Source organism: Salvelinus namaycush, chromosome 3 (assembly GCF_016432855.1).
Source record: "Salvelinus namaycush isolate Seneca chromosome 3, SaNama_1.0, whole genome shotgun sequence".
NCBI lineage: Eukaryota > Metazoa > Chordata > Actinopteri > Salmoniformes > Salmonidae > Salvelinus > Salvelinus namaycush.
Window position 1 is genome coordinate 72,258,406 of NC_052309.1, and position 27,944 is coordinate 72,286,349.

Consider the following 27,944-nt stretch of genomic DNA (forward strand, 5'->3'; position numbering starts at 1 on the left):
AAAGATATCATTTCTATTATACAGTATGTTCAACCTTCTAACTAACACAGGGAATGTTGACAGATGAAATAGACTAGTATGGAATTGACATGCTACCGATGTAGGATCTTTCATTTGAAATGTAAAACTTGTGTATTTGTAATTTTTACTTAGAAATTTCAGACTTGATTTTCCCTAATGAAAAATGTATCAAGCCCTATAAAAAATGTCCATTCATTATAATCCACATAATAATTCACATTTCCTGTTGCTGCATGATTATTTTCCTGCTGTAGCAAACTGGCTCAAATGAAGATCCTACAACCGTAGATACTGCGGTACACCACCAGTTAACAAGAACTGATGTCCTCATACTGCAATATGATATTATCCTACTGCAATCCAGGCATGCTAATGAGTATGCCAGATAGTGTCTCCTGCTAATTCCACTCCACTCTCATCATAATCTCTCAGGTAGCAACTCATCTCATCTGCATCCCAGGCCTGGCAAAGACAGTGCCACTCAACTGACCCATACCACAGATGACAGGCTAACCCCATGCCTCAACATGGGAGAGATCTGCCTGTCTTTTTAAATTGGTTGTTGTCAAGTGGAACAAGAGACTACTTCTAGTGAATCTAATTACAGCACACTCAAAAGGTGAGCGATGAAAAGAATGACGATAAAATTCAAATTAAATATATCTAATTGGATGAATTCCCTTTGATAAATGTGCTTTGTTCCTCCTTGCCTTTGCTCCTCTACTCGCCATTGGTTGTTATTGTCACGGAAACAATGAAACCTCACGTCCCATTGGTTGTTGAGAGTCTTATAACATATGCCAGAAACCCACCACATATACGGACATATAATAATAAATATTGCGTGTGGAAACAACAGTGAAGTTCAGTTTCTTTCATTGGTAAGTTGTTGTGCAGGTCAGTTCCGATCATTCCTTGGTTGGTTGAGACAACGTTAGTTAACCGTTGTAACATACTGGTCCCACGTGGAAGCCAAACTTTTGGTTGCTGCTTCCAAAGTCTGAGGGGGCCACGTCTATGACTGGCAGCAGCTCTGCTCTGGGGGAGTCGATCTCCAGGACTGTCCGCTCTTGTCCCTTACGGAACTACACCAGAGACAAAGAAAAAGACAGCAGCGTTGAGGATACACTGTGCCTGCTAACTTGCTAGATTTCATTCCAACTCCAATCCTATCTATACCATACTCAGATATCATATGATGAATTGATCGTGACCAGCTGCATGGCCTTATCGAATCAAACAGCAGCTGACAAAACATTGGTCAAAACATTAGCATTGGTCAAAACATTAGCATTGGTCAAAACATTAGCATTTGTCATAACATTAGCATTGGTCAAAACATTAGCATTGGTCAAAACATTAGCATATGTCATAACATTAGCACCAATTACATTAATTCAGTCATTCATTCATTTTCCTTTGTCTCTGCATGGCACCTACCTGGCAGCCATCGTGTGTTGCCTGGATGAATGGGTTCTTGGCCTGGCTCATCTCCTCGTCGTTGCTGCCCCGGAAGCGTATGGCGTGTTGGTGGCTACGGGTGGTGCTGTCGAACCAGCCGGCAGAGTTCTGGCAGGAGTAGGTGAAGATCTGTCTGGCTGTGGCACTCAGCAGTTTCAGGAAGGTCAGCTGGACCACGTGGACCGGGTTCCCATCAGAGTCACTGTACTGTAACTGGACCAGAGACACACAACATATCAGAGTCATTGTACTGGAACTGGACCAGAGACACACATCATATCAGAGTCATTGTACTGGAACAGGACCAGAGACACACAGCATGTCAGAGGCATTGTACTGGAACTGTACCAGAGACACACAGCATATCAGAGTCATTGTACTGGAACTGGACCAGAGACACACATCATATCAGAGTCATTGTACTGGAACTGGACCAGGGACACACATCATATCAGAGTCATTGTACTGGAACTGGACCAGAAACACACAACATATCAGAGTCATTGTACTGGAACTGGACCAGAGACACACAACATAGAGTCATTGTACTGGAACTGGACCAGGGACACACAGCATATCAGAGTCATTGTACTGGAACTGGACCAGAGACACACAACATATCAGAGTCATTGTACTGGAACTGGACCAGGGACACACAGCATATCAGAGTCATTGTACTGGAACTGGACCAGAGACACACAACATATCAGAGTCATTGTACTGGAACTGGACCAGAGACACACAACATATCAGAGTCATTGTACTGGAACGGGACCAGAGACACACAGCTCCCATCAGAGTCACTGCATGAGAACTGGACCAGAGGAAAGAAACAACTCTCAATGACCATTTCAGTCACATATCGAGTGTCCAAACCAAATAGCAGTACCAATGCATTTGTAGTAGAGCATCTGGTTAAGCACTATATACATCCAATCTATAATGGCTAGGGCCAGGGGTTTTCCATGACCAAATAACCTGGGCAGGAAAACCAAGCTGACAGAGTTAATGTTGGCACAAAACCAAGCTGACAGAGTTAATGCTGGCACAAAACCAAGCTGACAGAGTTAATGCTGGCACAAAACCAAGCTGACAGAGTTAAGCTGGCACAAAACCAAGCTGACAGAGTTAATGCTGGCACAAAACCAAGCTGACAGAGTTAATGCTGGCACAAAACCAAGCTGACAGAGTTAAGCTGGCACAAAACCAAGCTGACAGAGTTAAGCTGGCACAAAACCAAGCTGACAGAGTTAATGCTGGCACAAAACCAAGCTGACAGAGTTAATGCTGGCACAAAACCAAGCTGACAGAGTTAATGCTGGCACAAAACCAAGCTGACAGAGTTAAGCTGGCACAAAACCAAGCTGACAGAGTTAATGCTGGCACAAAACCAAGCTGACAGAGTTAATGCTGGCACAAAACCAAGCTGACAGAGTTAATACTGGCACAAAACCAAGCTGACAGAGTTAAGCTGGCACAAAACCAAGCTGACAGAGTTAAGCTGGCACAAAACCAAGCTGACAGAGTTAATGCTGGCACAAAACCAAGCTGACAGAGTTAATGCTGGCACAAAACCAAGCTGACAGAGTTAATACTGGCACAAAACCAAGCTGACAGAGTTAATGCTGGCACAAAACCAAGCTGACAGAGTTAATGCTGGCACAAAACCAAGCTGACAGAGTTAATGCTGGCACAAAACCAAGCTGACAGAGTTAATGCTGGAACAAAACCAAACTGACAGTGTTAATGCTGGCGACAGAGCACTGTATCCACCCTGGTGAACAGAGGAACGCTACGACCAATTGTGTTGCCATGAACCTTTTCTCCCTGTTAGAAATCTCACAACCCGTGTTTCATTAATAATGTAACAGGAGAGGAGGGGACAAAGGTCACGGTAATTCACCTAGAGAGTCAATAAGAGAGTTGGAGAGAAAGAGAGAGTTAGTGGGAGAGAAAGAAAGGAAGAGATAGAAAGAAAGAAAGAGAGAGAGAGAGAGCGAGCGAGAGCGAGAGCGAGAGCGAGAGCGAGACACAACGGTGTGGGTGTGAAAGAGTCAGTGAAAGGGATTGGACTGGGAGAGAAGTGATTATCTTTCTGTGTTAAGAGATGTCTGGTCAGGTGTACATGAAAGACCAGTGCTCAAAGCGCTGAATGCTCTTCAATGAGAGCCCACTGCTGCCAGTAGCTATGTGTGATTCACTCACAACTGCAGGCAGAAAACACAGGTATCATACATGGGCACATACATGAACACTGTATTGGACAGTAGGTTCAATCACGCACATGCTCACACACATGCACATCTACTCAATTATACACATGATTATTATTCAAATGCACTCCCTTTAAATTAATATAATCTACCTGGTGTTTGGAAACATTTAAATGAATGGCAGCAGTTGAAAGTGGTCAGTACCTGTTTGCCTTTCCTGTATTGACTGAACCAGCTTCCTGGCTTCTCTTTGTTCCAGGCTGCTAGCTTCACCTGTTCACACGAATAGAGAAGGAAACAAGGAGTCTCTGTAACGCAGGCTTCTGAGGATGTACAGATCTGGTATCTTAACTTGATCACTCTGTTGTTGCGGAGAATGTTCCTACACAGCAGGAAATATCAATTGTAGTGTATTAAAGGTTTTAAAAGGCTTCTAAAGTTTGTGATTTCCACTTTAAAATTAATTTGCCATTATGAAAAATGTAACAGAAAATGTATCAACCCCTAAAAAAATGTCTATTAATTATAATCCACATAATAATTCACATATCCTATTGCTGCTGGATTATTTTCCTGCTGTGAAAAATAGGGTCAAATCAAGATAGTGCATCTGTAAGACACCATTGGGTCTGAGGCCAGTGAATATTGTACTGTACACTACTACACTGTTCTAGTTAGGTTGATGTGAGCAGACATCAAGGTAGTTTGAGACTCACAGTTTCAATCCTCTTGTCAGGGTACAAACAGGTCTCTCCCTCAGCGGTGAAGTTACAGAAGACCTTGATGGAGTCCCTGTGACATCCCTGGTTGGGGTCGATCCAGTAGTCACCTGGGACAGGTACAGAGACAGAGACAGCGGTGTCATTTCAATACGGGACAGCAGATCAGGCAAGTGAAAGGGGAAGACATTAAATCAGTGGTGGGCCGTCAGGGCCTGCAAGGCCTTCTCTGCTGGCCTAAACATCATCAGAATATAATTTTTTTTTAAATATATTTTCCCACAAATATGTATTAAATTATTCCTCAGAGTAAGAGTTATACTCTTCATTTCATAGCTTTCCTCTTGGTTGCACTGCTTCCAGCCCCAGGTTGAGATTTGGAGGGCTGGTCTTTATGTTAGATCTTTTATCCAATCATATTCAGCCATCATGTGTTGCCAGGGGTCTAAAATCTGCCCTCAGGCCTTCAGAATCAACAGTGCGGGCGCTTGTAGCTTATAGTGAATGGAAATGAAAATTTAGTGTCAACCAATCAGCTTTAGAGTTGGCTATTGTACGCCTGCTGGCTGGCTCCAGTGTTACACAGGAGCCAGCTAGCAGGCGTAGTGCGTGCACGTCTTTTGATTGGATTACCAATATTGAGAGGCAGGTCCTATGGGCATGTCTATGCAGATCTAGGAAACTGAATTTGATAAACGAATTAATTCGCGTACTACTAAGCTGTTTTTTCAACCCACAATGGCGGAAGGAGGAGAAGATATCGATTTGGTCGAGGATATAATTATAACGCCATTCTCAAGACGAACTTTTCAAGAAAAGTTAGACATTGTAAGGAGAGGTCGCCCGACGCTACAAAGCCTGTCACAGGCGGGAAATGGGTTCGTTCGCTCGCCACTTTCAAAGTTTCAACTACGAGCGCTGTCAATGGCTCACAGGCTCCTACAAGCAATGGTGCTTTTGAAAACTTTTGGGGACACCGGAGTGGATCTACAGCTCAAAGAACAAGCGCGCAGGGCAACGGAGCTGCACAATGAAAAGGTGAAGGGAAATATTGAAAAGACTCATTGATTGTGTCATGTTTTTGGGTAAACACTGTTTACCCAAAAATGTCAATTTGTCAATTTCAAGGTGACGCAACGCCTGGTTATACTGCGTTTCTGTCTAAATGTATAGTGTCTAGAGCCATGGCATCATAATGATGGTATTAAGAGGTGGATTAATTCGGGTGGGACTGTGTAGTACCTCACTGAAGGCCCAGGCCCCAGGCCCACGGCACGCCACTGCATTAAATCATAGAGTATGTATGATGTAACAGGTAATTATCCTGGCTATTGGAGGATTTGGTGGCTCATTTGCTCAGTCAAATACAGTGCCTGTAGAAAGTCTACTCCTCCTTTGGATTTCTTCACATTCTATTGTGTTACAAAGTGGGATTCAAATAAATTTTGTTGTCATTGTTTGTCAACGATCTACACAAAATACTCTGTTATGTCAAAGTGAAAGAACAATTATTTATATATATTTTTAAGAATAATGAAAAAGAAAACACTAATATAACTTGATTAGATAAATATTCACCTCCCAGAATCAATACATGTTATAAACACATTTGGCAGCGATTACAGCTGTTAGTCTTATTGGGTAAGTCTCAGAAAAGCTTTACACACCTGGATTGTGCAATATTTGCCCATTATTCTTTTCAAACTGCTTCAAGCTCTGTCAACTCTGTTGGGGATCATGGCTAGAAAGCAATTTTCAAGTGTTGCCATAGATTTTCAAGCAGACTTAACTCAAAACTGTAACTTGGCCACTGTCTTCTTAGAAGCAACTCCAGTGTATATTTGGCCTTGTGTTGTAGGTTATTGTTCTGCTGAAAGGTGAATTGCTCTCCCAGTGTCTGGTGTAAAGCAGACTGAAGCAGGTTTTTCTCTAGGATTTTTCCTGTGCTTCATCCTGTTTCTTTTCATCCTGAAAAACTCCCCAGTCTTTGCCAATGTCAAGCATACCCATACCATGATGCAGCCACCACCATACTTGAAAATACGGAGGCAGTGACTCAGTAATGTGTTGTGTTGGATTTTCCCTAAACATAAGGCTTTGCATTTAGGCCAAAAAGTGTATTCCTTTGCCGCGTTTTTTGCAGTATTACTTTAGTGCTTTGTTGCGTACATATGCATGTTTTGGAATATTTGTATTCTTCTTTTCACTCTGTCATTTAGGTCATTATTGTGAAGTTACTACAATGTTGTTGATCCATCTTCAGTCCATCTTCACAGCCATTGAACTCTGTAACTGTTTTAAAATCCCCAATGGCCTCATGGTGACATCCCTAAGCAGTTTCCTTCCTTCCCTGCAGCTCACTTCAGAAGACAGACTGTATTTTTCATGTGTCTGAGTGGTTTAATACATACATCCACAGCATAATTATTAACTTGATCATGCTTAAAGAGATATTCAATGTCTGATTTGTTATTGTTACCCATCTACCAATCACTGCCCTTCACTGCCCCTGGTCTTTGAGTTTGAGTTTGAGTTTATTTTATTTTTACAGGGACAGTGCACATTAATCAACGTTTCAGTAAAAGTGCCGGTTTTAGCCAGCCGGCTAATTTTCAACCGCAGTCCCTGGGCAGGTTATTAAAAACAATTACAATATGTAGTTCAATCTGTGGCTGAAATTCAATACCAGACTGAGGGACCTTACAGATGTTGTATGTAGGGGAGACAGAGGAAGGGGTAGACATTATTTCACACGGTGAGTCCATATAACTTATTATGTGATTTGTTAAGTCAAATCTTACTTCTGAGCTAATTTAGGCTTGCCTGAACAAAGGAGCTGAATACATACGCAACGACTATATTTTAGTTATAAAAAAATGATCAATTAGCAACAAAAAATATATCATTTTCTTTTCAATTTGACATTATTGAGTATTTTGTGTAGATCAATGACAAAAAAATACAATTAAATCTATTTCAATCCCACTTTGTAACGCAACAAAATGTGAAACAAATTCAAGGGGGTGCAGATTTTCTATAGGCACTGTACATGTTCACGTCAATAAGAGTGCCAATGCAGGGTGATGAAGGGAGATCTGTGTGATACGAGGGTGATGAGGTGATGTGCTGACCGTCTCTGTAGCCATGCTGGATCATCATGAGCTCCTTGCAGGTGCGGGCGGGGCTCTCAAAGGTCCCCAAGGGCTTCCTCATCAGCTCCACCTCTGTCTTCATGGAGGTGAGGGAGGCAAACACCTCCTCCATGCCCTCTGCCTCCTCCAGCATGGGCTGGTCTGCCTGCAGGAACACCTCCTGCTCCAGATCCATCTTCATCTCTACCTCCTCGTAGGGAGCTGCGCCTCCTTGCACCATCCTAGAGTGCCTCTTCCTCTTCCTCCGGCCCTCGTGGTCTCTGATAGGCAGCGGCTGGACCATGGTGGCAGGCGGACCCTGGAGGGAAGGAACACAAGTGGAAGACAGACGACAAGAAACAACAGTGACTGGGAGAGGCAGAATAAAAGAGAGAAAGGTGGGGGGAAGGAGAGGCGTGGAGGTGTGTGTGGTTGAACAACAAGAGGTGATGAGACGGAAATGAGGGGACGGAGAGAAACAGAAAGAGTAAGGTGGGGTGGATGAGAAGTGTGGAGGTGGGGAGGTGTGTGTGTGGAGGACTTACAGGGGGTCCGGGGGATCCGGCGGGGCCAGTGTCTCCTTGGGGTCCGATGGCGCCCTGAAGAAAAGAGTGGAACAAAATCCTGCATCAATCCTCCGGTCACCTGGAGCGATTCTCACACTGGTTTGCCAAATCCCTCTTTGATCCTGGCAGATATGGTTCAAGGGTTTATAGGATTATCCAGCTCTGTGCATCAGCAGTCTGTGGCCAAAGCCCCTGCTCTCTACATGACACACTAAGGTACTTTTCATAACATCACACCGCACCACTATGTCCTATTAAAATACACTGTACCCACAGGAACAACACATCACTGTATGGGCTCACTTTTAAGGCCAAAATACATTTAAAAAGCACAATGTAGAAAATTAAGCTGAACGATGGTTAATTTGGCAAGGCGAGATAACGGCTTGTCTGGCAGCATATGCTCCTGGCAGCTGCTAGCTATAGGCTGGTGTGTAAGGAGAGGAATGACAATATGGAGATACAGTCAGATGACTGGACTCACCAGGTCTCCTTTGGATCCTCTCTCACCAACTGCACCCTAACAGGGGAAGAGAGGCCATTTTGAAATAGGAAAGGTCATATCAGAGTAAAGCAAAACCAACTATGAAGAGCTGAGTGGTGTGGAGTGACTGAGGAGGAGGGGGCACTTACAGAAAGTCCTGGGGGTCCTGGGGGGCCGGTGGGGCCAGGGAGGCCACCCTTACCCCCGTCTCCTTTGGTTCCTTGTGTGCCCTGATTTCCGGGCAGGCCTCTGTCTCCCTTCTCTCCCAGCTCTCCTGGAGGTCCGATCAGACCGATCAGACCACCGTGACCCTTATCTCCCTTCCTGCCCGGGTCTCCTTTCAAACCTGGCAGTCCTGGGGGTCCCTGGGAACAACACAAGATCACATTTACACTACATGGGTGAAAAAATATAATTGACGTATCACTGGAATTGACCCTATCGAGGCTACCTACCATATGTTATGTGAAAGAGGGGCAATAACAGTACAGTAGGTTGACATATGAACATGTAATATGCATGGGGATCTTACCATGGGTCCAGGGGGTCCCGTCTGGCCTGGGGGGCCGTTTAACCCTTGCTCACCCTGCAAATGAATACACAAATAGGGGTTAATCAATTAGTGAAGGGCCTCAGCAATGACTGGGGTTGCTGAAGGTCATATGACAACATGTCCCCAAGCCGTGTTGCTGGTTGTACTGAGATGCACCATGCATGTTGATAGTAAACCAATGACAGTTTATACTAAACTAATTAGGGAGACATGATGAGTGGAGCAGCAGAGCCACAGGCTACAGTAGAGGGAGATGTCTGTTTGAGTTAGAGTAAGGAGAGGAGAGGAAAGGGGGACTCACCCCGGGGCCTGGGATCCCTCGGAGGCCCTCTGGGCCAGGCTTCCCTGAATGTCCCTGGGGCCCCACTGGCCCTTTCTTCCCCACCAGACCCTCAACCCCATTGGTCCCCTAAAGGAATGAGAGAGAGGAACAGAATGACAGGGTGGTGAGGAAATCAAAACGGAGTAAAACTGACATGTGTGGTGTACAATGCAGTAGCCTTTTCTTTTGGGGGATTTATTTTCTTCATATTTCATTAATGCGTTGAGTGTTGTTGAGTGTTCCAAACATCCTTACCTTTGCTCCCTTCATTCCTTGTTTCCCTTCTTTTCCAGCAGCTCCCAAGTGGCCCTAGAGAGAGAGAGAGAGAGAGAGAGAGAGAGAGAGAGAGAGAGAGAGAGAGAGAGAGAGAGAGAGAGAGAGAGAGAGAGAGACAGAGAGAGACAGAGAGGTGGGGGAACATGAGGACAGAGTTTCAGCTGCTGGGGACAATACCTGAGTGCTTAAAAGCCTTACACTGCTTTTGTTCCCCCTAAAACAGATAGAGGTCAATAAAATCCCTGAAGATATCTCAGTCTGTAGAAATATACAACAATAAAGGCATGCACACAAGCCCCACAAACACACTCTCTCTCTCTCTCTCACACTCACACACACACACATCAACACTCACCCTTCTCCCGGGGGGCCCTGAAGGGCCCGGTTCTCCAGAGGCTCCTGGGGGTCCCTGAGGACAGCAGAACAAAGGGTCAGAGTTGAAACACAACCACACACAGTCTCAAAGACAACAACCACACACAGTCTCAAAGACAACAACCACACACAGTCTAAAAGACAGAGGGAAGAAACCACAGCATATCCATGAATAAGTCAAGCCTCTCTGTATGTGACAAAGTACAAAGGCAATACTATATCTTTGGTATGCATACACTTTATGTATGGGATACTGTTGAATGAGCTCAGAGAACATACACAGTTACACATGTTTATGCTGTTCGTATGAATTCCTGTGTGATGTAAATGCTGTACTGTACTTACGGCTTTCCCAGGATCACCGTTGTCTCCCTTTGCTCCCGGTCCACCGTCAACTCCCTGTTCCAACCAGAAACACACATTCAGAGGAGGAACAGAAGAATCAGTCATCTACTGCTGTCAACATTTGAAATGCAATTCAAAAACAGTACAAGGGGTTTTGTATTACTTGGTTCTATGGGTGCTGTACTCACATTGATCCCTGCTTCTCCAGGGGGTCCAGAGTCTCCTGGGAATCCAATGGGGCCCTACAGAGGACCGGGAGTGGTCAGTTACCAATGACTGTTAGTTCCAGCAGCATCGCTTGAGATTAATCTAATGCATTGGTCTGCCACCAACTCAAGAACCAGTTGGTAGAGGATGAGTGGCCTAAAGGACTAGTGACTAGCAGATGAGTGGCCTACATAGAGATCTACTCACAGGGTTTCCTTTGGGTCCGTCCTCCCCTGGCGTACCTCTGACTCCTGCAGGTCCTGCTGCTCCGGAGGGGCCAGAGTCACCCTTCTCCCCCAGCTCCCCTTTACCACCCTGGGGACACCATACAATCATACAGTTAGTGGTTGAGACAGAGAGAGAGAGAGAGAGAGAGAGAGAGACAGAGAGAGAGAGAGAGAGAGACAGAGACAGAGAGAGCGAGACACACAGAGAGAGAGAGACAGAGACAGAGAGAGACAGAGAGACAGAGAGAGAGACAGAGAGACAGAGAGAGAGACAGAGAGAGAGAGAGAGACAGAGAGAGAGAGAGAGCGAGAGTGAGACAGAGAGAGAGAGAGTGTGAGAGTGTGAGAGAGAGAGAGAGGATGACTTACAGCGGCACCAGTGTCTCCAACTGGTCCCGGGTCCCCAGCCTCTCCATCCTCCCCCTTCTCTCCAACGATCCCAGGCTGGCCCACTCCACCAGGCTGCCCAGCAGTGCCCTGTTACAACACAACAGAACCACTTGAACCAACACACTGACAGGAGGACTGAAATAATAAATATTTCATCTACAGGTTTCTTGTGTAGATGTTGTTTTGTGTGTCTGCTGTTCTCTGTCAGGGTGCTGAGACAGCAGCTGCACCATCATCACTAGGAGAAACTATTGACTGTTGTCTGTGTGTGTGAGTTTCCTCTGTTGATGCGATCTGAGTAACAGAGTGTGGAGTCAGTCTCTCTGTATCTCTGTGTCGGTGTGTGTCAATGTGGAAGTGTGTGCTGGCTGTCTCGAGAGAAAAACAGTGAAGGCATCTCTCTCTTTGGTAGAGTGCACAAATTGGAACGTGTGAGTGAGTGGAAGACTCTCCTGCTTGCAGTGCAAGCCAGCTCTTCTATTTCCCACAGACTCAAAGCTTCTCTTTATCCATTTCTCTCTCACAACATCACCTGTATCAATCCATTTATGGATCGCTCCATCTCTACACCCTTCTATTTCCATGGTACCATATGAATCCGACTTGGGTTCAAATGGTATTCAACATCTTTCAAATAGTGCCTGATTGAGCTTGGATAGGAAACTAGAACCAATGGAATAGTCCCAAAAGTACAAACCATCTAGCACTCCAGGCAAATGCTCAAATAAAGTATGTGATCTATCAAATGATATTTGTACCCAGGTCTGATGTGACGATCTGAATCCGTACCACTGAATCCATACAAGCATTTCACTACACCCACAATAACATCTGTTAAATATGTCTATGTGACCAATTCAATTTGATTTGACTTGATTTTTGACTTTGTGTGTGTGAGGCGTGGCTTCTTTCCGTCTCTCTCTCGTGAATAATTGATTGGTGTGAGATGTTGAGAGGTTGGCCATTAATAGAGGTAAATATAACTTCCTCTCAGGGATGATTGTCTAACACTCCTTAATGATTTATAGAGCGGTAAATATAACTCCCTCTGAGGGATTACATTCTAATACCATTTAATAATTCACAGCTCCAATCCGGCAGAGGGTCTGGGAGAGGGAGAGGGGTAGAGGGTAGAGAAGTGTGTGTGCCGTGTGTGAAGTAACAACCCTATTGGTGGGTGTGTTCTGATAGTCAGTAGTGTAGATTTGAGTAGAAGTGAGAGCTGCACAAAATAGTATACCATCTTGCAACATAAACCAATCCAATACTGCAGCAAACCCAGTGCATAGAAAGGTGGTCAGATAAGGTCAGAAATGTACTGTACCTCTCCACCGATGGACCCCTGGGGGCCTCTGGGGCCATGTTGTCCTGGAGGGCCCTGAGGAGAAAATAAATCATTAGCCATTGGCTTGAAACAGCACATACATGCACAAGCACACGCAGACGCACATGCAGACACAAACACACACACACCTCTATCCCAAAGGAAGTAGACTGTGTGACCCACCAGGCAGCTCCTCCCTGGGTACAGTGACTGCATGCTAGTCCTTCAGTCTACTGAGGGCCTGGTGGCTGGTGCAACATATCCCCAGAACAGAACCAGCCTCTATGATCATTATCTCACTGACATGATGAAGACACCCCGAGGACAAGCCATTACCCTCAATGACACACAGAAAGGTTCTCTCTCTCTCTCTTCCTGTCTTTCACCCCCTCTTTCTGTACAGTATCTCCCTCTCTTTCTCTCCCTTTATCTCTCTCTCCCTCCCTCTATCCACTCCTTCTCTCTCTCTATAATGAGGAACCTCTAGTTCTCTCCAAGAACACATGATCAGGCTACAGGGGAAAGGAGAGCGCTCTAGCCAGTCAGTGTGATGGGATTCCACCCCTCTGTGCACCTCAACATGAACAACAAGCTATTCATCCTAACTGCACTGACTGCTCCCTTCCAGTCCAGAGTTAATGGTTAGCTGTGCTTCACAAATGCTGAAAACCCAATACAGTGAGAGACTGTACACACAGCACTAAGACAGACAGACATACTCCAGACACTACTACATCCACTACAGTAAGCACATATCCTATAATCCTGCTACTGGGGAGCTACGCGGGCATTAGAAGCTGCAATCCTGTGAACCACAGCATTCACATGGATGAGGCTTTCCCAGTGAGATCTCTTTCCTCCTTGCCCTGTCTCTCTCACATCCCTCTCTCTATCCCCCCATATCTTTCATTCCCTCTCATCCTCTCCCTCTCTCTTTTTTCCCTCTTTTGTTTTTTGTTCCGTTTTGACGCTTCCTTCCCCTCTCCCTAATCAGGCTGAGTGTGCTGTGGCGCTAGCTGTGTGTGTAGAATCTTATTTAGCATGTGTTCACGGTCTGTGGCATTCTGAAATGACTGTCACAATAGTAGGAAGATGCTCATTAGACAGGCCCGGCTCAGGCTAATCTGATTAGCAGCTGTCACGCTGCCGTCTTCCTCCTCAAACCACCGCCCTCTCTCTCTCTTTCTCTCTCTCTCTCTCTCCCTCCTTCACTCGACTGACTGACTCTCTCTCTCCCTCCTTCACTCGACTGACTGACTGACTGACTCTCTCCCTCCTTCACTCGACTGACTGACTGACTCTCTCCCCCCTTCACTCGACTGACTGACTGACTGACTGACTCTCTCCCTCCTTCACTCGACTGACTGCCTCCTGTTAGACACTGCCTTCAAGAAGGATTTTACTTTAGTTAGGCTTTATACCACAATGAAGATGAGAGACATGCTTAAGGAATGATCTTTGGTGGGAGAGTCCAGTGAGGCTGCCAGGTCAACAATAGGATATAGGGAAATTATGTCATTGTCCAATGGTATGTCCAGTACTCACCATCGTGCCCACGTGTCCACTGTCTCCTTTCTCTCCTGGGAGTCCTGGCATGCCCTGTAAAGACAGAGTATGGTTAGAGGCACAGTAGTAGGTGCTGTTGATGAGAGATGATACAGTCCACCTGTCAGCTATATGCTGGAGTAGAGAGATGGATGGTACAGTCCAACAGAGGGGTGTCTCATCTCCTCACCTGTAGTCCAGTGGGTCCTGTGGCCCCCTTGTGGCCTCTCGCTCCCTCGTCTCCCTTCGGCCCGTACATCCCCTGCTGGCCCCTCGGCCCCGGCTCCCCGTCCACACCCTGAAACACACACAGAGGTCAGTGCTGTACACACATGCAGTTCACACAAACACACAATAAAGACAGATACATTGAATAGACGTACCGGTAACCCTGGATGGCCGACAGGTCCCTGGATTCCAATAGGTCCTGAAGGGCCCTGGAGAAGAGACCAAGAAACAGAGATGCTGTTGACAGTATATTGCAAATCAATCATACACTTCAGGAAAACACTGCTGTGTCGGGAGCTCAAAAAACACAACTACTGTGAAATTGCAGCTGTTGATGGTAGCTGTATGTGATTGCTTGGCTTCTGAAAGTGTTAGACAGTATTTTGAATAGTTTGATAGAGCTGCCAGGGCTAGGATAAGATAAAGTGCATGAAGATGCACAGTGCATGCTAACTAGACCATGAAGAAAGGCTTATAAAGCCTAAAGCTGAATATAACAGCTCAGATACAGTAATATACTGTACAGTTAATTATAACTGCACATAATTACCTCAACGCTCAATTATAAACCCTTTCTCATTTATTGAGTCATTCATTTGAATTATCCTAGTGATAGCAGCTGGTGACGGGGAGGATACTGGCCGGTGCTTAATACTGTGATTGGTGATGGCATATCCTGTCAGGTGTGTAATACTTTGACTGGTGATGTCATATCCTGTCAGGTGTGTATGCCGCATTCAAAACAACTGGGAACTGGGAACTCGGAAACCTCTGATTTCAGTGCGTTCAAGACAACTGGGAACTCTGGGAAAAAACTAGCTCTGACTGGGAGAAATCATTTTGAACGGTCATCCAAGTCGGATTTCCAAGTCATAAACTTTCCGACCTGTGAGGCTTATTTGATCGAATAGAAGTTTCGTAATGTTTAGGCTGTTACAAATGTACTGATATAAGTGGATGCATTTGGCATTTTGGCAACTTTGAGAAAAACGACTTGGCTGTTGTTCGTGACGTGGCTGTTGTTCACACTCGTATCTGCCCTCTCATTGACTAGAATGGTCCCACCTGATCTAGCCTTCCTTCAATCATTGAGGACGTATTGTTAGAGTGGTCACTCGGTTATATTGTTAATGTTGGTAGTACTGTGGCTGGTGATGTCATATTCTGTCAGGTGTGTAGTACTATGGCTTGTGATGTCATATCCCACCAGGTGAGTAGTACCAGAGATACTGGATATAACGATGAGATGCTTGTGTCTCCGCTCTAACAATGGGATTCGTTGTCCACAGAGCGGAACGGCGGGCTGTCAAGCTCCCACCTATTCCTCTCTTTGGATTGGTGGATACATCTTGTTAATTGAATACTTGTTTGAAACTGAGGTTTGGGATGTGGAACTGGAGACAAGTGGGAGTGGAGTTGCTGGGCGGGGGATAGAATGATGGTCAAAGATAAAAGTAAAAAATAAAGCTAGTTCGGTCCCCATTTTGACTTGGTGGGAAATCTGCCGATGTGCCCTTGGGTGGGGCCCTGGTTGCTCCCGTGGGTCACTCTAGACGGGAGATGGTTAGATGACTGAATGTAATGTAAATGTTGAGCGGCTTCACCGCAGGTAGATTGTATCTTTTAATATTCAATAAATATTTAATAAAAAAAGTGCGTCACACTTATAACAGCACACTCGTAACAACTTAAGCATTATGAAACTTCTATTAGATCAAATAAGCCTCATGTATCAAAATAGCAATTTATGTTTATCTTGACTAAATTCAAAACTTTCATTGCCCCCCCACACAAAAACTCTTCACCTACTTAATAATTAAAGATCTGCTGAACATGGGCAGATTTGTGCCAGAAATAGGATCTTCCCCTTCCTCTCTCTGGTAGTACTGTGTCTGGTGATGTCATATCCTGTCAGGTGTGTAATACTGTGGCTTGTGAGGCTAAAAGACAGTGTTGTGGTTGAAATCTCTCCAGATGAAGACTCACAGATTCTCCTTTGTCTCCTTTACTGCCCTTCTGGCCTGGTCCTCCTGTTTCGCCCTATAGACAACACACACACACACACACACGTTGCAGAGATATAGAGACACACACAGTAACCCATACACCTAACCCACACAACATCAAGGCCACTAGGTGAGTGGACTCCATGGCTAATAAGGACAATAGATCAATTGACTAGCAATAAAAAAAAAACAGCAGTGCTGGCCAGTAGTTGGATTCTCCTAAGTTGTCCCTCTACAGTGGTATGGAACCTACTGTGCTGTACCTGTGTACAGGTGTAAGTACCTTGTCTCCGTCCTCTCCTGGAGGCCCAGCGGGGCCAGCAGCCCCAGGCAGCCCTACAGGCCCCTGAGCCCCGTCCTGTCCAGCCGGCCCGATGGGCCCCTTCTCTCCCTGGGGAACAAATGGATGATGAACCACCGCCACTATTCTAGTCTCATATTGCACCATGACACATTGATTAATAGATAACACAGAGAGAGTGGAACATGCACACACACACACACACACACACACACACACACACACACACACACACACACACACACACACACACACACACACACACACACACACACACACACACACACACACACACACACGCGCGCGCACACGTAAACATTGATTATGACACATACAGTACAGAGGAACCCACACATGCTGTTTATTTCTCAGTAATGAGCAGTGATGTTCGTATGTCCATTTAGAAATTGACACTAGCGTTGCATAAGAAAGAAAACGAATAAGGAAATGATCAAAGGTTCTTACTGGCTCGCCCTTTTCTCCCATGGGTCCTCCAGGGCCGACCCCACCAGAGCGTCCGGGCTGACCAATAGCACCAGCCGCTCCAGAAGGCCCTTTCTCCCCAGTGGCTCCCTGGGTAACGACACGATGGGGGAACAGAGAGGTAAGAGGACAACGTCACATGATTCACTCTTTCATTTAGTACACTGGTTATGATCTCCATGGTAACTGCCTCCCACTCTACATGTCCTTGTTGGCTATAGACCACATACGGACCAGGATGGGGGATGGAGGTGGCGATTAGGGGGGTAGCATGGGGAAAATGGGAATTAAACAATTGCTACATGATGAAATCCAATTTACCACTGTTCCTGACAGACCGGTGGGTCCTTCTCCTCCTTTCAGTCCAGCAGGGCCCTAGAGAGAGGCAAGCATACAGAGGTGAACCAATCAGAGCCTTCATCACAGGAACTCCAACCAATCAGTTTCCATCCCACTGTCAGAGTATACAGTTATCAGATGGTCCACCATCAGTTAATTCAAGTAAAGGATTTAGGGTCAGTTTCCCAGACCCAGATGAAGCCCACTCTTGGACTAAAAAGCAGCATGGTCAATGGAGAATCTCCATTAAAAAGCCAGGAAACTGGCCTTCAGTGATTTTCACATAAAACACTGGGTGCTATACAATACAGTAGTACTTTACATCAGGGCAGAATATAATATGTCAGTAAGGTGAAGGTCAGGAGATGTGAGGAGATGTGAGGTGGGTGTGTTACCATGGCTCCAGGGCTGCCCCTGCTCCCTCTGAAGCCTCGGAGTCCAGCGGGGCCACTCTTTCCTGGAGCTCCAGACGGACCCGGGTCTCCCTGGAAACCAGAACACACAGACAGACAGACAGACAGACAGACAGACAGACAGACAGACAGACAGACAGACAGACAGACAGACAGACAGACAGACAGACAGACAGACAGACAGACAGACAGACAGACAGACAGACAGACAGACAGACAGACAGACAGACAGACAGACAGACAGACAGACAGATATGGAGGATTAGGTATGAGTCTACCAGTGAGCTGACAACAGGCCTCTTTTTATTTTTATTTTTTTTAAGGGGTGGATCAGCTTTAATATTGCGAACAGATTGTTGCTTCCATCAATGTAATTGTCTGCATCATTTCCAATCCCCCATATATTTTGGGGGTAAATATATATATCCCTATACAAACATACATACACATACATACCCATATATATACACTATTGTTCAAAGGTTTGGGGTCACTTAGAAATGTCCTTGTTTTTGAAAAAAAATTCAAATAATGTCCATTAATATAACATCAAATTGATCAGAAATACAGTGTAGACATTGTTAATGTTGTAAATGACTATTGTAGCTGGAAACGGCAGATATTTTTATGAAATATCTACATAGGCGTACAGAGGCCCATTATCAGCAACCATATCTATTTTGAGAAACAGTCCTCAACTGGCAGCGTAATTAATTAAATAGTACCCGCAAAACACCAGTCTCAACGTCAACAGTGAAGATGCGACTCCGGGATGCTGGCCTTCTAGGCAGAGTTTCTCTGTCCAGTGTCTGTGTTCTTTTGCCCATATTAATCTTTTATTTTTATAGCCGTTTCCAGCTACAATAGTCATTTACAACATTAACAATGTCTACACTGTATTTCTGATCAATTTTATGTTATTTTAATGGGCAAAAAAAATGGCTTTTCTTTCAAAAACAAGGACATTTCTAAGTGACCCCAAACTTTTGAACGGTAGTGTATATACACATAAACATTCATATATGTACAAAAATACACATACATATATTCACTTTTTTAGAATATACCTTTATTATTCCCCGCAAACCCTACCACCCCTCCCCCAATTGGAGTAAACTAATAAACAATAACACTTAGGCTTCTACCTTCAGTTTATACATCTTATACACATTTTACAGACACAATCTATTTTACAATAGTTATATTTTGTTTGTTTTTAGTACTTCCTCTATTTCTGATCCAGTTTGATTTCTATTTGTAACTGTGCTATTTCACAGCAGGCCTCTTATGAGGTGATAAATCACAGAGTACAGTGCAACAGTCACATCAACTGAGAGGAACATCCATATTTTATGAGCGGTAATGTACGGAGCACAGTGAGGTATGGAATGAGGAATTGTTTCTCCCCTTTATCAGTTTGGAAATTTGTGGGAAGGATAAATCCCTTGAGGTGAGGTGACATATCTCGTTTCTGAGAGGGTCCTGGAGGAAATATGTAAGATCTTCTATAGATTGCTTTTATGATGATAATAATGATAGTGTTGAAGATGATGATGGTGGTGGTGAAGATGATTCACTGAACGGACTCACCTTGGATCCCTCCTTGCCTGCCGCTCCGGGTAAACCCGTCTCTCCAGGGGGTCCTGGTGACCCAGGGTGTCCTCTGTCGCCATTAGAACCAGTCTCACCAGATTTACCCTAACGACAACCACAGAGACAAAACAAGACAGGAGTTCTCATTACCTCACAGCTCTCATTTATTGGTTTGACTTTCATTGTGTCACAAAAGAACTACAAATGTAGTTCTAATCACTTATTGGATAACTCACCTGTGGTCCGATCACACCCGTTGGCCCATGTGGACCAGTCTTGCCTTGGAAGCCCTGAGAGAGGAGAGATGACAAGTGAGAAAACAGCAAGTGAAGCCGTGACCCAAAGCTAAGAGCTGAGAGAGAAAGAGCCAGCCTGACAGAGAGAGAAAGAGAGAGAAATAGAAAGAGAAAGAGAGAAAGAGAAAGAGAGAGAAAGAGAAATAGAAAGAGAGAGAGAGTTATGGATAGGATTAGTAGTCTTCAGTATGTAGTCCACTCTAGCACTTCAGTAATTCAGCATCCAAGCCACAGCTTTTGTCTTGCTTGTTGTTGTGGTGTTATTAGGGGTCTTGATGAGTGTTGAAATCTATGTCCATATTTGGACGACGGCGAAAAAGTAACTAACAACCACGTAATTCCTGGGTTATCATAGAATCCCAGTTTAACTCACTGGCTCCCCTCGCTGTCCTGGATGACCTGGTAGTCCGTCTTTTCCAACTGCTCCCTGAAAAATAATATTGCACTTTAATTAGCATAGACACACATACACACTAGATAGAGATAAAACAGTACCGACAGACACAACATAAGACTGGAAAGAAAAACAGAAACATGTTAAACAATGCAGGGGCTCCCAAGTGGCTCCCGTCACTACAGACCCTGGTTCGTTTCCAGGCTGTATCACAACCGGCCGTGATTGGGATTCCCATAGGGCGGCGCACAATTGGCCCAGCGTCGTCCATGTTAGGGATTGGCCGGGGTAGACCGTCATTGTAAAGAAGAATTTGTTCTTAACTGACTTGCCTAGTTAAAGGTAATTTATTTTTATTTTTATAAAATAAATAAAAGCTGCTTGTCATTTGACACATCACACTTACATTAGGTCCCTTAGGTCCTGCCTCGCCGTTCCTTCCCTGTGGTCCTTGGGGTCCCTGTACGATCAACCAGACAACACAAAGACTCAATCCAGTTGACTATCTTTACCAGTAGGTATCGTACACTGTTATGTATCTGTGAAGCAAAATTATGCTTTTTCCTAACAGGGTGTATCATTGAAATATTATCACCCTATGCTAGCTATTATTAGATATGCTATTATTAGATATGGTATTATTAGATATGCTATTATTAGATATGCTATTATTAGATATGTTATTATTAGATATGCTATTATTAGATATGGTAGTATTAGATATGATATTATTAGATATGCTATTATTAGATATGGTAGTATTAGATATGTTATTATTAGATATGATATTATTAGATATGTTATTATTAGATATGTTATTATTAGATATGTTATTATTAGATATGCTATTATTAGATATGCTATTATTAGATATGCTATTATTAGATATGGTATTATTATATATGTTATTATTAGATATGTTATTATTAGATATGTTATTATTAGATATGCTATTATTAGATATGCTATTATTAGATATGTTATTATTAGATATGGTATTATTAGATATGCTATTATTAGATATGATATTATTAGATATGCTATTATTAGATATGCTATTATTAGATATGTTATTATTAGATATGTTATTATTAGATATGCTATTATTAGATATGGTATTATTAGATATGTTATTATTAGATATGTTATTATTAGATATGCTATTATTAGATATGGTAGTATTAGATATGCTATTATTAGATATGTTATTATTAGATATGGTATTATTAGATATGCTATTATTAGATATGGTATTATTAGATATGCTATTATTAGATATGGTATTATTAGATATGCTATTATTCGATATGCTATTATTAGATATGGTATTATTAGATATGCTATTATTAGATATGCTATTATTAGATATGGTATTATTAGATATGTTATTATTAGATATGTTATTATTAGATATGGTATTATTAGATATGCTATTATTAGATATGTTATTATTAGATATGCTATTATTAGATATGTTATTATTAGATATGCTATTATTAGATATGCTATTATTAGATATGCTATTATTAGATATGCTATTATTAGATATGCTATTATTAGCTGTGTTATATTATAGCTCAACTGGTGTTGTTGTGTGTCAGACTGGAGCTTACCTGGTCTCCTGTGGATCCTGGTGGGCCTTCGTGTCCAGAGGTGCCCTGATTGGTGGATCATGTAGAAGGTGGAGGATTGGGATTGAGAGATAAACAGTTATTGAGCCTGTTGGTCTATTCATTCATTTTATGAAAATATATTTTTTATCATTGTTAATCATTTCATTGGTGGTCTTTTGAAAGGACTCCTGAAATAACTCATTTCAGTTTCAAACATGTAGCTGCAGAGTATTGTAAGTAGTATCTCTTTGCACCAGATGGCATGGCATTCTGTGCTGAACAGTAACACAACAGCGCCTGTTCCTTCTCTCGTTATGAGACAGCTGTGCACTGGCCTAAACCCACCTTGTCTCCTGACTTTCCTGTCGGTCCTCGTGCTCCTCTCCCCCCTCTGGCACCCTATGAAAAAAACAACATCAATATAATCCTCCTTATGACAACACAACTCATCCATAGGAGAAGGATAAATGACAAGGGGTGAATGAGAGTTCCTATGACGTAAATCAGTGGTCGCCAACCGGTCTGGTTTTCTGTAAAAAAAACAACAACGATAAAGCCTTGCGTTCCTATTTCTTAAAATGAGTTTAGTGCTGGTGGTAGGTGTACTTGATTCAGCAGCCCTGATGCCGGAAAGGCAAAGTGTTCCCCATTTTGAACCATGTCTGAAGGTAGAACTCCACTTACCCGGCAGGCCCAGAGAGCAAATCAAGTGCACTAATAGGCCTAGCGCTGGCCAATCAGATCGCTCAGATCACTGTGTCTGCACAGTTTCCTCGCGCCATAGGCTGTCAAAAGAAGCCTCGAACGCACAGCAAAGTTGATAATGTGAGATTTCTAAACTTTTAAAACCATGGCTAGAGAGAGACTCAACAAATACAGCAAAGAGCTGCTGTTTTTATGAGTAAGTTTATGTTTAAGTTGTTATTCAGGACTTTCAACACTTTTATAAGCCATTAAAATGCTAACCATCAGATGCAGTAAAATAAATGATTATAAATGATTAAATGATTATGCTCACTCAGCTGTGCCTCACAAGTAATACGACAAATGATATACTGCCAATGTGATCATATACCTACAATTTAGAAATATCATTTCTAAATAGTCTGAGAAGAACAACATTGGCAGGGCAATTCAAGCATAGTGATAACGTATTGGGCCTATAGCCTACTGCACAAACCTCACTGCTACAGAACTGCTTTTAATTGGTCAATGTTGCATAGGCTTATGTTTTTTAAGTCATGTTTATTTTGTCATCTGAGTGGTAGGTCTCGGCTTGCATTTTGACTAAGAAAGTCATCTGGACTCAGAAAAGGTTGATGACCACTGATTGTAAATGAATGGTGTGCAATGTCAGTTGGTGAGAAACCGTGACTCACACCTCACCATAGGCCCAGTGCAATAGAGATCAACAGACTTACATGCTGTAAGACCAGAGGAGAAATCTAACTCACATTAGGACCTCTCTGACCCCCAGTTCCTGCTTGACCAGATGGACCCTGCAGAAGAGAAATCCAGCATTATTACGATCACTCAGTTGTCTATCAGTGAAAACAGTACAGGCAGTTCACCAATCTTTGGATGGTTAGAGGAGCATTACAGTAGAGGGTTTAATACGGTTCAATATGGTTCAATACGGTTCAGTACGGTTCAATACAGGTCCTATGGTTCTCACCCGTCTTCCTTTCTCTCCCAGAACCCCGGCAGAACCAGGGAACCCCACGGATCCCTGGAGAACACACACAGAGGTTAACCATCTACAGCCTTACATTAATCATGCATCAACCACAACATTTAATTAACTAATAATTAACCACAGTATCGAATTAAGCAAAATCTAATCCATAAGTCAAACACACTGCCTTAAATACGCCATTAATCAACCCGCTAATGAATTGTTGTCACTAATGAACTATGAATAAAATACCTATTTTTAAATCAGCCAGTTTATCATGCTTTATTTTTTATTTGACATCAATGAGCTGAGCCAAAGAAATACACACTTCTTTGTGTTTCAAAGTTTTAACGTAAAACAAAGTTTTAAAGCTCTTAATTGGATTTCACCTTGGGCCCCTGTCTTCCTGGGTATCCTGGCAACCCTGGGACACCCAGTTTACCCTGAGGAAGGAGAGACAGAGCGAAAGAGAGACAGCGAGAGAGAGAGAAGAGAGAGAGCGAGAGAGAGAGAGAGAGAGAGAGAGAGAGAGAGAGAGAGAGATTAACAGAAAAAGAGGAGTGGAATCATTATGGTTGACTTGGCAACGTTGCCAAAAACAAATTGCATAATGTATGCAAATACTGTATGACATGGTTTAGCAGGGTGTTCATGTGATTACATGTACTGTAGCCGACACGCTGAACAACGCATATATCCATACATCTGCATAATCCCAATAACTCATACATATTGCATAACCAGACACATACAGTAAATGTTACTAGTGAAATAATGTTCCTGTACCTTCTCTCCAGCTATGCCAGCACCTCCAACCTCTCCTAGGGGTCCCGACTGGCCCTTAGGCCCCTCTGGCCCGTCCTCTCCATGACCTCCTGTGACCCCGTTATCACCCTACACATGCACACACACACACATCACAGAGAGAGATAGAGAGAAAGAGACAGAGAACGAGAGAGAGAGATAGGGAGAGCGAGAGAGAGAGAGCGAGAGAGGGAGAGAGGGAGAGAGAGCGAGAGAGAGACAGAGACAAAAGGAGAGAGCGATAGAGAGAGACAGAGAGAGAAAGAGAGACAGAGAGAGAAAGAGAGACAGAGAGAGAAAGAGAGAAAATGAGACAGAAAGAGAGAGAGAGAGAGAGAGAGAGAGAGAGAGAGAGAGAGAGAGAGAGAAAGAGAAGCAGACAGAAAAGCAGGTCAGACTAACTGAGATCTCATCTCATTCTACATAAAATACCTTATTTGTTCATAATGAGAGACAGCTCTGATCTGAAGCGTGTGTTAGTCTGGCGTGGGTACACTCTCACCCTGTCTCCCTTGAGGCCCATGTCACCTTTGAACCCGGGGAAGCCATCTTCACCCTGCAATGTGAAGAGGAGAAGAAGACAGTGATTTCTAATGATTCATGATGATTCATTAATCACAGTACTGAGATCTGGCAGGTGTCTGATCTATTAAATCTCTATGGGGGATGTCATAATAAACCATGAAGTAGAAATGCGATGCCTTTACAGTATCTGACAGTGAGACAACTGGTACTTTGACAGTGAGTAATCACGTCTATTCTTCTAGTTTTACAGCAGAATTACTGTGAAAATGACTTTTTTCTCACCTTTTCTCCTTTACTCCCCTTCAGGCCTCTCACTCCATCAGCTCCCTGTGAAACAGACATTCAAATACAAGTAGAATCAGAACAGGCCACAATATCACTGATAATCACCATTCAAGACGATACTGTACTACACTACCGTATTCAGAGGTAAATAAAAGTACTATCAACAGCATGCATGGGCTGTCACTAAACCATGTTTTTATTGTATTTTACTGCTACAACTATTATAAGAAACACCATGATTTGACAATGGAGAATGACTTATGAATGACTGTTGATTTGCTCTTAACCTGTCATTGCCCTGCTATTGACCAGTTATTGACCATCTATTAACGATTGCAGACGAGGTCAGCTAGCGCCTTAACGACAGTGACCTAGAGGTGGAATACTGGTGGTGTGAATATTACTTTGAGTGAGTAAGCATCCCCAGCCATGATGCAACACCCCGACCTATCCTCGCAAGACACAATTTGAATTCCATGTGCATACGCTAAATTCACACACGCGCATATACACGAGTACACACACACACATACCCACCCACACGCTCACACACACAAAACACCCATACCCACAATCCCACCCCCCACACACATAAACACCTTCCTCTCTTATCCAACATTGTCATTTCTACTGTCAATCAAACGTTATTCCCACTGTCATTAGATCTCCTCCTGAGAATACACCTGCTCTCTCTGAACCTGTCAACTGTCAATCACACACTCACACACACTCCCACAACATGTCCACCACAGGTAGAGAGATTGAAATGTCTGAGGGAATGGCTATCTCTCTCACCATTGTACCTTTGAGGATTTCAACCGTGACCATTACATCGCATCTGACTCACCTTGACACCGCGAGTCCCTGGATAACCAACAGGCCCTTGGGTTCCAGGCAAACCCTGTACGACAAAACAACATCAGGATTCATCTGTCTGAAAAGCACTATCCATTATACAGATGCTAGTGAGCAATTGTGTTGGGCTAATGTAGTCAAATCACACAATGGCAATGAGTGCTTTTGACTGGACAATGACGATGAGTGCACTTTATGATCAATACCATACCGCTGATGAGCGGAGTGGATTGATGTGACTGCGCAATGACGATGACATTGTGAAAATACAATGTTGAAAAGGACGAGTCAACGGGAGTGAGCGTACAATGATGGTGATGATGATGATGACAGTGAGCTAATGTGGACGAACATGATTGGAGTGGAAGGGAGTGTCCGATGACAATGCATTAAACGAATGTGAGGTGAGACTTGTGATGAGTGAACGTGATTGGATAATATGGATGTTTATATGAAGGCACCGTGGTGACCCAGGCAGGTCTAACGGGCTGTACTGTAACTCACATTGAGCCCCTTCTCTCCTGGGGGGCCTTCTCTTCCTGGATGGCCCTGCACACATTGAACAGACACAGCATATTAGAAGTCTTATTATAAGACATTATAAAGGCTCACACATGTTTATAACAAGTAATAGAGCATTGTACCAGCCGGCGGTACCTTACTATTAGAACTCTCCACAGATCTCCAGGTCTGTTCAGAAACAATCAATGGAGCTTGATGGACAGTGCAAAGCAAAGTGAATACAGCACAATGTATAGAGGGACTTGGAGGGTGTTGTGTCTGCAGAACATGACAGTACACGCGAAACATAAGCCCTGTTTACTATTACGTAATGTGGATGTAAGTTTAGCTAAGCCCTTTTGTAAACAGATCCTTCATTCATAGAGCTAATTGAAATGCTGCGTTGGAGAACTTTCCTAATGCCTTCTGTTCTCCCCTGCTGGTGGAGAAGAGGTAATGCACCCTGGTAAGGTCAGCGCTATCAGTGCTGCTGATGAAGCATCAGATGGATGTACTTACAGTAGGGCCATCGATACCAGAGAGTCCCTGCAGCCCACCGTTCCCCTGGGGACCCTGTGGGGGACAGAGACAGATCATGAGTGGTGAAACGTACTGTATATACAAATCAATCTGAAGGGTAACAACCAGACTACAACAATGTGATACAGGCTATATGTGTTTTTGACTATGATTAGCCTCTAGTGCAGCCATACTCAACCGGTGGCTACCGACTTTAAAAATAAATCATTTAAAAAAACTCAGGCTTTCAATTTATCAATGTGGTTGAGAGTTGTAACAGTAGAACATACAAGGTGCAGTTTTTACATGTGGAAGTTTTCCTCTTGTCATGTCATTCACTGACAGACATTACAGAGATATTTCTAACACGTCAGTACTGTACAGTTGATCAACTAGCCCATGTTAGCTAGGTAGGTATGTTAGGCTAACCAGCTATCTAAATCTTGTAGTTATCATGGACAGATGATATGCCCATGGGGGCCCCCATGGATTTTGTTGACTCAATGATTTTGTGGACATAAAATTGAAGGGAATTAGCTTTAAAACTGCACAATTTTCTCTCCGCTCCATGACAAAATGTGTAGAAGAATTGTAGGGAAATGTAGTTAGAAACTGCTAAATGTTCTTTCTGCCAACAAGAGGAGAGTGAACAGTCTGGGGTCATATGGGTCACGACTCACAAGGTTTATTACGCCGATGAAGACAATATCCATCCGGACCTTTACCACCTAGGAAATAGTAGTTGAGTAGCCCTGCTATAGTGTGAGGAGGCTCTGGTGTGTGATAGCACAGAACTGACTCCCTGCCTGCCTGTGTGTGTGTTCCAGTGTGTGTTTCCTGGATATTAATTTCCTGTCAAGTGTCCTCTGTAATCTGAATGGGAGCCAGGAGTGGCTGGTACTGGGTCACAACGTTCAAGGCCAGCCTCCCCTGGGGGCGGAGCTGATAGCGGTCA

General features: G+C 43.6%; 1 protein-coding gene across 1 annotated transcript in view; it reads right to left on the reverse strand.

Annotated features, from left to right (window-relative positions):
• The window catches only part of LOC120044019 (collagen alpha-1(XI) chain-like), an 81,799-nt gene that overhangs the window by 1,048 nt on the left and 52,807 nt on the right, over positions 1-27,944 (reverse strand). The window contains exons 27-66 of the mRNA XM_038988614.1: positions 26,990-27,043; positions 26,474-26,518; positions 25,962-26,015; positions 25,112-25,156; positions 24,807-24,860; positions 24,287-24,394; positions 23,890-23,943; positions 23,501-23,554; positions 23,280-23,324; positions 22,171-22,224; positions 21,826-21,870; positions 20,619-20,672; positions 20,192-20,245; positions 19,759-19,812; positions 19,520-19,627; positions 17,912-18,001; positions 17,499-17,552; positions 17,160-17,267; positions 16,677-16,784; positions 16,374-16,427; positions 14,543-14,596; positions 14,350-14,457; positions 14,160-14,213; positions 12,615-12,668; positions 11,270-11,377; positions 10,881-10,988; positions 10,655-10,708; positions 10,467-10,520; positions 10,102-10,155; positions 9,726-9,779; positions 9,450-9,557; positions 9,128-9,181; positions 8,745-8,960; positions 8,596-8,631; positions 8,091-8,144; positions 7,546-7,864; positions 4,412-4,524; positions 3,900-3,968; positions 1,462-1,695; positions 1-1,106 (exon numbers count right to left, since the gene is read on the reverse strand). The exon at positions 1-1,106 is cut by the window's left edge and continues 1,048 nt beyond it. Of these exons, the coding sequence (XP_038844542.1) occupies positions 960-1,106; positions 1,462-1,695; positions 3,900-3,968; positions 4,412-4,524; positions 7,546-7,864; positions 8,091-8,144; positions 8,596-8,631; positions 8,745-8,960; positions 9,128-9,181; positions 9,450-9,557; positions 9,726-9,779; positions 10,102-10,155; positions 10,467-10,520; positions 10,655-10,708; positions 10,881-10,988; positions 11,270-11,377; positions 12,615-12,668; positions 14,160-14,213; positions 14,350-14,457; positions 14,543-14,596; positions 16,374-16,427; positions 16,677-16,784; positions 17,160-17,267; positions 17,499-17,552; positions 17,912-18,001; positions 19,520-19,627; positions 19,759-19,812; positions 20,192-20,245; positions 20,619-20,672; positions 21,826-21,870; positions 22,171-22,224; positions 23,280-23,324; positions 23,501-23,554; positions 23,890-23,943; positions 24,287-24,394; positions 24,807-24,860; positions 25,112-25,156; positions 25,962-26,015; positions 26,474-26,518; positions 26,990-27,043 (3,348 nt within the window). The 3' untranslated portion in view covers positions 1-959. The remainder of the gene's footprint in view (positions 1,107-1,461; positions 1,696-3,899; positions 3,969-4,411; positions 4,525-7,545; positions 7,865-8,090; positions 8,145-8,595; positions 8,632-8,744; positions 8,961-9,127; positions 9,182-9,449; positions 9,558-9,725; positions 9,780-10,101; positions 10,156-10,466; positions 10,521-10,654; positions 10,709-10,880; positions 10,989-11,269; positions 11,378-12,614; positions 12,669-14,159; positions 14,214-14,349; positions 14,458-14,542; positions 14,597-16,373; positions 16,428-16,676; positions 16,785-17,159; positions 17,268-17,498; positions 17,553-17,911; positions 18,002-19,519; positions 19,628-19,758; positions 19,813-20,191; positions 20,246-20,618; positions 20,673-21,825; positions 21,871-22,170; positions 22,225-23,279; positions 23,325-23,500; positions 23,555-23,889; positions 23,944-24,286; positions 24,395-24,806; positions 24,861-25,111; positions 25,157-25,961; positions 26,016-26,473; positions 26,519-26,989; positions 27,044-27,944) is intronic.